The sequence below is a fragment of the Gobius niger genome, assembly GCF_951799975.1.
Source record: "Gobius niger genome assembly, chromosome: 2".
NCBI classification, from domain to species: Eukaryota; Metazoa; Chordata; class Actinopteri; order Gobiiformes; family Gobiidae; genus Gobius; species Gobius niger.
This window is the reverse complement of record NC_136853.1, coordinates 19,832,907-19,845,548: the sequence shown is the minus strand read 5'-3', so window position 1 is coordinate 19,845,548 and position 12,642 is coordinate 19,832,907. Positions and strand designations below refer to the sequence as shown.

Here is a 12,642-nt window from a genome sequence, read left to right as displayed (position 1 = left end):
CTTTAATGTGCTTTATTTGTCTTAATACAACAACAACAATGAAATTTGTTCTCTGCATTTGACCCATCCTTTGATGCCGTTGCCTATCTCCAGATGTGGAGCCAGGCTGATGACTCATGGGAGTTTCCCAAAAGAAATAAAGTTTACTATAGTTTCTAGAATTGGTCAAAAATTGTCTGTGATGTTAATATTAATATTAATTAATAACTTAGGCAGTGAACACAGCTATAACTCTGCTGGATTCAGGTATCAGTGAAGCATCAGTCTGTAGTGTATTAGCGATGGGCTGTGTTAAATCCACTCATTTATGAAATCCAAGTTAGTAGAGCACCCTTAGGAGGGCCACTTTGGGGACCCTGGGTGTAGAGATTGCAATATTCTGGAAATATGATGATCGTCAAACAAAAGGCCCCTCCTGGAACCGCCACCTTAATGTGGTGGAGGGGTTTGAGCGCCCGTATGATCCTGGGAGCTCTGTTGTCGGGGGCTTCGTGCCCCTGGTCGGGTCTCCCATGGCAAACAGGTCCTTGGTGACGGGTCAGACAAAGAGCGGTTCGGAAGCCCCTTATGAGAGACCAACAGGCCCGGTTAGACCCATGAGGCCGTCCTTTTGTAGACCCACCACCTGCAGGTGGAGCCATAAGGGGCTGGTGTAGTGTGATTTGGGCAACTCCAACAGCTGCCCCCATGACCCGGAAACGGACAAGTGGAAGAAAATGGATGGATGGATGGATGGATGGATCAAACAAAAGGGAAGAAATTAAAAGGAATGGCAACAAAATGCAGCCACTTTGTAGTTGTTACGTAAATCTTGAATAACAATGCTTATCACAGTCCTGTCCAAAAGTACACAGTGTGTATTATTCTGTCCCTCACTCCAGTTGACATTTCCAATGACGTGCCTTCCACTGTCTGCTTGCCTGTGTTTTCTAGCGGTTGACCCAGACACCGAGTCAGTGGAGGATTTGATGCAGAGGTTCCAGGACAGTTACCATGTTCCAAACACGCCTTCAGACATGTCGCAGTACCAGCACGTCATGCACAGTTCGTCCACCAGCCGCAGGAGGATGCCCAGTCACACAAGAGGTACGCAAAACATTTTCTGCTGACCACTTCAAAGCACCAGAGCAACAGAGACATTTTAGATTGTTGCTTAAGGTTAATTTGACTTAGATTACACAAGGCAGCCAGCGCTGTTTTGTTGCCAACTAACAACTTCACAGACTTTGTAATACTGAACCGGCTTCTTAAGATAGAAGTGTATTTTATCCTGAAGGTTTACTAATCCCTTCTGCCCCATCTGACATGAATGAGTGACATAGTTGTGCATTTAGTACCTTACTTGTTCTTGTAGAGTTTGATGTTTATTAACATAATATACGGTGGCTTAATCAAACAGAGGCACCTGATATTGCGATTTGCTGCCAGCATTTCCTCTCATGACAAATGCTGTGAGGGCCATTTGAGTCAGATGAGGATTTATCCTTTGGGAGTCAACACATTTACATATTCATCACTTACAAGCACTTCTTGTTTGGACACCACATATCTTTTTGTCATTTAATACATTTTACTTGTCATGGAAGATGAAATATTGAATGCACCATCTTATGTCAAAGTTCTCTGTCAAAACAATAAAAACGATGATGCATCTTGTTTATCGATGTCATTAGCCATAAATGCAATGCTAAACTCTGCACTTTAAATGACCATTTCCTGATAATATAGTCAGTTTATTAAAGAAAATTACTGATTCTATGGATACGTAAGAATGAAAAGATGGGTGAATGTGTCATTGGCAATATATGTTTGACTAATGAGACCGTTTTATTGGATGCAACACATAAAACGATATGTTACATTTATTCAGTCTTGGCAGAAAAACTTACTGCCTTTTGTTGTCGCTTCATCAAATATTATGAAATATGGCTCTGTTGATTTGCATAATGTGCAGTCTAATACAGGGAATATTCATCTTTCTAGTCACTTTAGCTTTATACTTTTTTGTACTGCACTTGTCAAGCTGAACTCCTGTCCAGTCATGTGGTCCCTGTACCTTTATTCTTGACACCAGACTGACCAGAGTTAATAGCTATATGGAGAATTTAAATGAATGTTTACGAACAGTGCTTATTGTCAGTCAGAAAATCTCCTGGTCTAATTGTGTAAATACACCATGTCTGGTTTTCTCCGTTATGTGAGTGGGAGAAAGCTTTAGAAAATGTTTGAGTGGGCTCAGGCATTTGTCTAATGGCATAGATTTCAATAGATGGCCATGAAGGAACACCACTTATGGTAATAATTATTTCTTCAGTGCTTGAACAGGCTGTGAAGTCCATTTTTCAGATTTTAAATCCTCTTTATATTTATATTGCAATAGCTTCAAGCATTTGTTTTTGGTTAAAATATATTACTATGCACAAACATTTGTGTATGCTCAGCAGAACTCTGCAGGTGCTCATTGACTCCCCCGCCAGTCTTCACAGAGAGCATACAAATGGTCTGTGGTATACCTTGAACTGGTTTGCCTGGGATGGGCACCAGGGCCACAGCTCGGTCGGAGCAGGAAAACCACATTTGGACAGACTGTCCTCTCAGTCAGAGACAACACACTGGAATAATCTCCCAGTAGCAATAAGAGGCTGGCTAAAGGAAAACCAGGCCTGTAATCACTTTTAGTGCTGAACTGTTGTTGGTTGTTCTATTTGTATTGTTAATAATAATAATAATTCATTTTATTTGATGGCACCTTTCATTTCACCCAAGGACACCTTACAATTAGGAATACAAAAATACAAAATGTAAAGTCACTGTTCATCATCGTTGTATGTTTTATTTCTGCCACCTGTCTAAGGATATTTACATCGCACACATTGTGGACGTTCATTAATATGCACTGTCCCAAATCAAATATTGTCATCAAATAAATCACTAAATATAGTGCTTAAATACAACCACAAGATGTGTCTCTTTTGAATAGTTATCTAAAACAAATATTACTCAGGTCTTTATTTCTAAAAAACATCAAGCACAAGCACAGACATCAAGGTAAATACTTACAGACTCATTAAATGTAATGCTACACCAAATACATTCTAGCCCTAATGGTACAACTGAAAAGCATATCATCCCACAACAACTGTATATGTTTTTTAAAAAGGCAAGTTTACAAGGTCAAAAACTGTATGACTTCTTGGCAAGGCAATGGGATTTGAACTGCCCCCTAAGTGCAAAAGGCCAAATGAGGCACATTGTAAAGCAGTTGATGTACCAGCAGAAAGGCAGATGTTATAAATGCAGTCCATTTACCTCTCTTAGCTGCTCACTTTATGGGCTGTTAGAGTTTGGCTAATTCACACCGGGGCACTGCTGGCGTTCACATCTGTCTCACACAAATTACAATAATAATATGTTATTAATTCAATCCTGTGTATTACTGTTGCACAGTTCCTTAACATATTTTGTGCTGATGTTTGAAATGATGCCACTTTGAATCCATCACCAAAGATATTCAATGAAAAATACCTTCAGTCTTTGCTCTAAACTGACCTGTGAACAGTGGCCAGCGGCACACGTCCCATGAAGACTCAAGTTATCTTCCAACAGACACTGCTCTGTTTTCAGCTGCCCCATAGGTAAACCAGCCTTTTATGTTCAGCTTCTGCCTCCTCTTGACTTTTCCTATCTCCGAGGTGCAAGCTCACCCATTTATACCCGGAGAAATGTCGAAGTAGTTCTGCCTCATGTTGTTGTATATTAAGATTTGTCCTTAACGTTCCTTATTTGCATGCCCCGGTGCACATGCAATTCCCTGCTGTGTTGTTAATGCATTTCCATGTGCACGGCTAGAAGCTGTGCTAGTGTTTTTGATGTGTCACAACGAATATTTTTGGCTCATTTCAAACCGGATAACCTTATGCTTATTATCTAGCTCCTTCTCCTGTTTAATTGATGCTTTGAAGTAGGACATGAAAGTAATTCTGTTGGACCGTGTGTGTGTGTGTGTGTGTGTGTGTGTGTGTGTGTGTGTGTGTGTGTGTGTGTGTGTGTGTGTGTGTGTGTGTGTGTGTGTGTGTGTGTGTGTGTGTGTGTGTGTTTGTGTGAGAGAGAGGATACACATACAGTGAAGACCAGATGTTCACATACACTTCATAAAAAGACACATTTTTTTCTCACTGTCTGGCATCAAACCAGAATTTCCTTTTTTTTTTTTTATCAATTAGAATTAAAAAAAATATGTATATTTGTCAAATGCCAGAAGAATGAGAGAGAGAATTTTCTACCCAGTTTACATACACTAAGATTACTATACCTTGAAACAATTTGGGAAAGCGTAAATGATGATGTCATGTCCTTGGAAGCACAAGTCTGGTTCATCCTTGGGTACAATTTCAAGACACTTGAAAAAAACAAAACATTGTTTTGGCCATCCTGACCATCGTCACGTTTGGAGGAAAAAGGGGGAATCTTGCAAGCCTGAGAACACCATCCCAACTGTGAAATACAGGGCTGGCAGCATCATGCTGTAGAGCTGTTTTGCTGCCGAAGGGACAGGTGAAGAAAGAACAATATGTTGAAATATTGGAGCAACATCTCAAATGGACAATGACCCAAAGCAAACTGCCAAACTGGTTACAAAGTGGCTTCTCAATGCTACAGGTGAGTCCATGTTTACACCATGTTTCACATCTGTCCGGGTTCAGCGCTGTTGTTAACTTTAGCAGGGCATAAACGACTCCTTTATGCTCTCATATCATTGTGCTCAGGATAAATGCATTGTTAGGTCATCTGCTGTTTCGTAGTCTGCTGTTTAAATGATTTTACGTAGCTGTTTGACTGCCGTCTATTGAGTAAACTTCTGCCTTGTTGCAGGTCTGATGCCCTGGAAATAAGAGTTGTCTGTAATGCTTGTTCCGTGGTTATTTGCTGATATGTGGTTACATGCTTCCGTTTAGTCTGACAAGTGCTGGTAAATGTGTTTAGTAGATCTGATTGTAAAAAAAAACACACGCATCCCCACAACACATAGAGTTTACATCACCAGTCGCCACTGCAAATGACCGTAAGTGTGTGAGACTGCTCTTTATCTACAGGGAAGTTTCACATCACTTCTGTATAGCACGCACCATCGGGATGGGGCCGTCAAAGGTTGTGGGAAATACACTGTAAATTTAATTCTAAATGTAACTATTGTGCGATCAATCTATTACATTACTATTATGTTCTAAATGCCAAAAAACAGACTTACATGACACAGACAATTTAGCCAATACATATAATTGTTTATCAAATTGTTTACTTTGCTACATATTTTATTTATTCAGTTGATAAATGTGTGTTGCACACAAGACTAATGTGATTTCCCTTTCCTATTGAATGAATCAGGGCAGCGTGTGGTAGGGAGTTAGGAACGTGGGTGAAGGGGGTGCAGAGCAGGGTTCGCTCTCAAAAATCTCAGAGAATAGCTTAAGGCACCTTGAAGATCTCAGTGTTATAATCTTTAGAGTGAATCATCCTGCGAATAAATTTGCCACCCACCTTTGACCCAAACTACTGGGGCAAAATGTAAGGAGCAGAGGGTGACTGCAGTGCAGTGGTTTTTGAGCAAAGCTCGTGGTCAGGAACATTGTTGGAGCATTCATCTTTTCTTTTTCTTTTTTTCAATTTCTTCTACATAAGTTCTATATATTTGATGTGGCCTGCAGCAGAACTAGAATTTTCTAGGAGAGTGTGTTTCTATTGTCATTCATTTATGTATACAAAGGCTCAGTGTCAGAACAAAACAATATATTACACCTACTCATGAGGCATGGTTGGACTGCTCCTTGATGAGTGTTTCTGCAGCTATATCACATTCTTCACCATTTTTAATCCCATTTCCAAAAAGGCCCTCACAGCATATTTATAGCCTCCTTTTAGTATAAATGGTCCTATTACTAATAGCTTCCCTGACTCAGAGAACATCATTAGCTGGTCTGAATAATTTTGAAGCAATTATCAATCCTTGCTCTAGCATTTAGTTGTCTCTCACTTTTCATGCACAGATTGTGAATAAAGGGTTTTATTTGTCTATTGATTATACTTCCTAGAGACAAGTTTTTATTTTCTACTTCTCAGTGATTTGCTACTGATTTATTTTGCTTTTAAAAATGGTGTTTTATTTATTTCATGTATTGCTGAAGTTGCAGTACAGCCTATACTTTTCAAACATTTTGATTATAGGATGAGCCAGGAGCTGCATAAAGTGTACAGTTAAACCCAGCTAAAAACAGTGAGACTGTGAAATCAAGGCTTGCCCCATGGGGCTCAAATGACCTGTCCACTTTGCTCTGTTTCGCACAATGTTTAGCAGCAAAGTGCCAGTCTCCAATAGGCCGAGCTGCTTTGTGGGAATAGAGTAAAAGAAAGTGGGTTGCAATTTGTACGTCTCAAGAGAGCAATGCAATTAATGCTGTTTACCCCAGTCTATATTTAAAGGTGTAATGCTGAAGTTGGTGTTCAGGGAAATGACCATTATTCATTACAGTGCTGGACACACACTTAGCTGCAATAGTAAAAACTGCTTTTATTTCCTGACAGCTGCCACCCTTTTTGACTTTGAGGGCAGGCTGCCGTATATCAGGCAGAGCACAGACAATAGGGTTATACAAGTTATCTTTTCGGAAATCATTCACTGTGACATCGCTGCAGTGATTTTTTATGGTGGAAAAGTGTTTATATTTTATGTTTTTGCATGTATGGTATCATTGTTGAGATTAAGAATGTGAGCACTAAGAGGTGATTTAGATGGGATCATAACATTTCCAATATAAAAGGTGTAATGAGTAGGTGTGTGTGCATCAGTGTGGAAGGGGTAAGGAGGAGTGAGGTGTGGTGTGCGTGATAAGGCATCTTAACTGAAGCACTTTAGGAACAGATGTAAAAGTGATGTGTATGTTGACTTGTTTGTATTGTAATGTGGTATGTTTACTGTCATACATGTATTTTATTACCCTTTCATGTTCTGTGTTCAGTGGCATGTTTGCACCCCATGGGACTGTGGAACTTAGCCTTGAGCTAATTCCGGCATATTTACAGCACCGGCTGTCTGTACATTTATAGACACTGTCCCATTCAAATTAATGAATACATTAGATTAAATTAAATTAAATATAGCCATTCTCTGCCAAAAGAGTAAGTACACTGCCTTGCAAAAAAAAAAAAAAAAAAGGCAGGGTTAGGGTGCATAAACAGAAGTCTCTCATATTTTGTGGGTCAGCATTTAGCGGAGTTGCATTCATTTTTCATCAAGATCGTGTATTGATGATGGGAGAGTGTGACCACTGCGCAAAGCCTTCTCCAGCACACCCCACAGATTTCAGTGGAGTTAAGATCTGGACTCTGTTGTGGCCAATCCATGTGTGAAAATGATGTCTCATCATGCTCCCTGAACCACTCTTACACAATGTGAGCACAGTGAATCCTGGTATTGTCATCTTGTAATATGTCCGTGCCACCAGGGAAGAAGAAACCCAGTCTCCAGTCAGCTGATCTTATTCTTTGGGCACATGGTGTTGCTGAACATGGATATGACCATGGATATGGTGACTTTCCTTTTCGGTCAGGCTGTGAATAATAACAACAATTAGTCAATTGTTTAATCCGCTCATACCATGGTCCCACATGCTGACTGCCACACCAATACACACCGCTAACCCATGGTAACACGGGACAGTGCTTTGTTGCCACCATACTAGCATAATTACTTACTTTTTTCATCTAGATACAGACGGCATCTCGTCATAGAAGGGAGCGTGGCTTCGCCGAGGGGGAAAACAGAATCTTTTGAGAAACACACTTTTCCACTCTTTTTTCCATTTTCTGGTGGAATATGTACTTATTTATCACAGCAGATTGTTCAGAAGCGAAAAAACAGCAGTTGTAGCTATCACTAGCTAGCGTTAGCATGTAGCATGATGCTAACATAATAATAATAATAATGCTTTAGCACTTTTTTGAACACTCAAAGACGCTTTACATTGCATTATTAATTCACTCCATACTTGGTGGAGGTAAGCTACTATTGTAGCCAAAGCTGGCCTGGGGTAGACAGACGGAAGGTGTAATGCTTCCGTCTGCGAGGCAACCAGTCTGTGCCACCAATCACTCACTCACACACCACATTCAGCAGGCTTCCTGCTGTTCCCAAACGGTCTCCCATCCAAGTACTGACCAGGCCCTTCCCTGCTTAGCTTCCAAGGTCTGACAGGATCGGATAGAGCAAAGGCAGTATGGCCACCAGAAAACATCATGTTAGCGTTCTCCATTATTTATGTAATTATGGGCTGTCGAACCACTGTGCTTCTGTCCATGTCTGTGTGTCTTTATTGGGTAGAAAACTATGTAAATAATTCTGCATTTGTTAAAGTCGTGTTTGAATAATTGGAGAAAGTTATGTTTTTTTCTCTTCTTTGTTTTCCTGCTTAGTTGTTTCAAACATGACCATATATGGGTGATTCCAGAGATGCCGTCTGTATCTATGGACTTAGAAGCAGAGTGAGCAGAGTGGGTAAAAAATTGTAGTATTGCAACCATAGACAAGGAGGTCGTCAGACACCTACAAGCAATATTATATTTTATAGCAACATCTGCTTTATTTTGCACCATTGCATTGTGGTTGTAGGACTCTCTACTGCCCCATCTGAGTGAGAAAATGATCATAGTTAAGCAAACATGATCCCCACAACACCAATGAGAAAATAGGCCCTCAGACAAGAATATGAATTGTGCATGACTAACACTGACACCACTTGAGGACATATAAGGCCTTTTGAAACCAACTGTTTTATTGAAACATAAATTGACTTTTCAAAGTTTTCACCGGCGCTCACATTGCTATGCCTCTCACTACGACTTGCTGCGTCTGTTTGTCTGTAAATATCACGCAGCTCTTGCAAATGCAGCCTAGAGTGAAATAATATTGATTGAGATGATTTGGGATAAGAAAACAAAACAACGGTAGATAAAAGGAAGGCGCAGGTGAGACATGGAAATTACCACATTGTATTGCTTTGTATAAGCGTGAAGCAACTTTTGATGTGCAGACACTGGCTGGCTCAGTGTGGGTTTCTGTCCCCCCAGATTTGCTTTAATCTGCTCCATTTCCAAGTTCATGTGACTGAATCCTCTTGTTCGCTGCAGGATGCCATACTAAAATGCCTGCGGCCGGCCTCATTGATCCAGACTCGAGCTGGTTCCCATTGCTTTCAGATAAAGTTGGAATCATTCAGGCAACCCTCAAAGCCACTGCAGCAGAGAAATTCATTATAAGAATACTATTAATTTTACTTACGCCAAAGAAACCTTACATTTCACTCTATCCGTTTGTTTGTACTCTGAAAGGCTTTTCCAAATTCTCAGTTGCTCCCTGTCAGCTTCTGGGTGCATTATAAATGGCTTATTTGCATACGGTGTGTTTGTATGAATGTACATGCCAGTTTATGCGGTGTTTGACTTGGAAATATTTAGCTTGCTGGTGTAAAGAGCTGTGGCAGACTGACTGCTGAATGCAGCCGCGTGTTAACGTGATTACCAAACAGGGAGTCATGTTCGATTCGATGTAGCTGTCAGCTTAATTCACTCACAAACACACAGTCATGGACATGTGCTGTCATGATACACACACCGACAGCACAGACGAGCACGGTCATAGGTGGTGTCTGCAGTCAATGAGTGGACCACTGACCATAAATACAGACAGCATCTCTGGAATCAGTAAAGGTGACCTTTACTGATTTACTGTGACCTGAAGTTGTGAGCGCCAGTACTTCCTGTCTGTATTCTTTTCCTATAGACAGTAGCTCGGACCTGCTCAGTGCTTTAAGTGGGGGTACGCGCCGCTACTCAGTACCACCACTTCCAAAAATAGCTCTTGAGCGTACCGCCACCTCTCCGTGCACCAAGAACGTGCTTTCAGCGTACCGGTACGCTCATTTGAGTCGTATGAGTGAAGCTGTTAACAACTTAACGTGATGCTCATCCACACAAACAAGCGGATCCCGGGGAAGGTGTGTGAAACGCAACCAATGGTCAAGGGTCAAAATACAATGCACACTTATGCTCTCCTGGCTTCAAAGTAGTAAAAGATCAAGGTTGGCTGCGTTGGCTGACCCCACCTGTGCCGTGGTCATTGAGGTTCTCACAAGTGGCGACGAGCACGAGAGCCATGTGCCCCGCTTGACCTCGTAGATGCGATAAAAACCAAACAAAGCGGTAAATATGGATTGAAACAAACTTCTGCGGACTGACATGAGGCGGACTGCAGACAGAACGGAGCCTGACAAGCTGCAATGACAGCACAGAACATGGAAGTGTTTGCTAGACACTTTGGAAAGCACAGACATTAGCCTGTAAGAATCATATCTGTAACAGAGCTTCAGAGAGTTTTTGGCAAAAAATAGAGTACCAGCACTTCTTTTTGTCCACTTAAAACACAGGACCTGCTGGAATAATAATCATATTTTCTAAAGATTACGTGGTGGGCAGTGAGTTCCCGGTAGATGATCATTTACTGTGTGTTCAAATCTCGATGTAGGATGTACGAGTTCAGAGGAGACACCTGTGATCATAAAGGATTGTTAGTTTGTCTTGAAGCTAAAGGCCAACATGCTATAAAAAACTGAATACAAATAAATATCAATAAAAAATAATAATTCAAGTAGGACAAGATGGTTTATATGCAGATTTGTTCATATTTGAGGCATTATTTCAGGTATTTCAAATGTTATAATGCATGAAATGAATGTTAGCCTTTAGCTTCAAGACAAACTCACTGATCCTTATAAACATAGACGTCTCCTCTCCGGAAATATTTACACTGTACAGCAACTCCTTTACCTGCAGTAAGTTATCATCTACCAGGAACTCACTGTCCACCACAGAATCTTTAGGAAATACGATGATTCGAACGGGTCTAAGCTGATCTTAATGGAAATTAATACGAACAGGAAGTACTAGCACCTGCAACTTCAGCTCAGAGGAACTAGCGTAGCCACATTGTGCAACTATTATTCAAAAACTACTTTAACAAATGCTGAATTATTGATATAGTTTTCTTCTAAATAAAGATACAAAGACATGGAGAGGAGCAAAGTGGTTCAAAAGCCCATAAATACATAAAAAAAGGCTAATGCTACCGCTAGCTAGCGCTTGCTATGACTGCCGTTTTTTTCACTTCTACAGAACAATCTGCTGTGAGAAAATATCCATATGGACCCGATTTACACTTGAGTTTATTTGTCTGTGATAAATAAGTTCATATTCCACCAGAAAATGGCTAAAAAGAGTGAAAAATTATGTTTCCCAAAAGATTCTATTTTCCCCCTCGGCGAGGCCACGCCCCTTCTATAACGAAATGCCATCTGTATCTATAGGCCTTTACGTGCTTAGCTCTTGTTCACTTCTGCTTTTTTTATATGGCACTTCAAAAACAAAACAAAAAATACTTATTTATTTTATTATTAACAATTAATATAATCTCTCTTTGTTGTCAGGTCTACAGTCAATTCTTTGTTCAATATATTCTATATTAGTGGTTACAATTTTAAAAATGTAATATGTTTGTTTTACATGTTGCTATTTAAAAATTACTACTTTGAGTTACTTCTGAGTTACTTTTGGCAAAACATAAACTGAATATAGTAATAATGCCACCGAGCAAAAGTGCAGTGAGAGATTTCTTTTTCTTTCGCTTTACCCGTTCTCTGTTTGGACGATGTTAGCTGCACACAGCTGCATTCACACATTTAAATGCACTTGTAATTGTAATGACTAATATATTACCATATTTTCTGTAAGTAATGTGTTATATTCCTTAGATACTGGAAATAATATACATTTTAGTTTACCCAATACTGGTTATGTTGGTTATTGACGTATCAAAACCGTTGTTGCTTTGTTAAAAATAAAAATACTGATGTTACTGTTAAGTCATTTGAAAACAAACACATTTATTAACTGCTGTATTACTATTTTTCACTTACGATATAGTGAAAGTGATGCCGTTGCAGTCCATCGGAATACAACAGGGAAGGCCAAAACCGATCAATACAACTTCAAACTGAATCTCAGTGAAATGAACGTGGGCAGAAAGAGCTGCTCTGATGTTGACCTTGTGATACATTGGTGATTTGTCCAGTGTGCAGAAAATTATAGAATTTTAATGCAGCATTTTAGATGGTGAGCGCTCGTGCTTCACAGCAAGAAGGTCCTGTAGTATTGAGATGGTTGCTTATAACTGCTACTACTACGACTAGATCAGGGGTCGGCAACCCGCGGCTCCGGAGACGCATGCGGCTCTTTCATCCTTATACTGCGGCTCTGAGTGGCTTGGGAAAATAAATTACAAAAAAAAAAAACTAAGTATTTAAGTTAGTTTTTTAATATTTTAGTTCTAAATTGGAAGATTATTGTGATCTTGACATGTAAGAATAAATATATTTTATTGTTTTTCGTTGCTCAAAATAAACGTCATACTCGTGAAAGCCGGTACCCGCCAAAACGCCGGCTTTTCCTCCTCCTGCGGTCGTTCCTCCTGATGTTTGGGAGCCAGTCCCTGCCACCCCTATTGCCCCCCCGCTGGAGAACCCCACTGTTGTATATTTG

At 40.2% G+C, this 12,642-nt stretch overlaps 1 protein-coding gene across 1 annotated transcript in view; it reads left to right on the top strand.

Annotated features, from left to right (window-relative positions):
* The window catches only part of astn2 (astrotactin 2), a 294,590-nt gene that overhangs the window by 126,461 nt on the left and 155,487 nt on the right, over window positions 1-12,642 (top strand). The window contains exon 4 of the mRNA XM_079580868.1: window positions 934-1,086. Coding sequence (XP_079436994.1) covers window positions 934-1,086 — 153 coding nt within the window. The remainder of the gene's footprint in view (window positions 1-933; window positions 1,087-12,642) is intronic.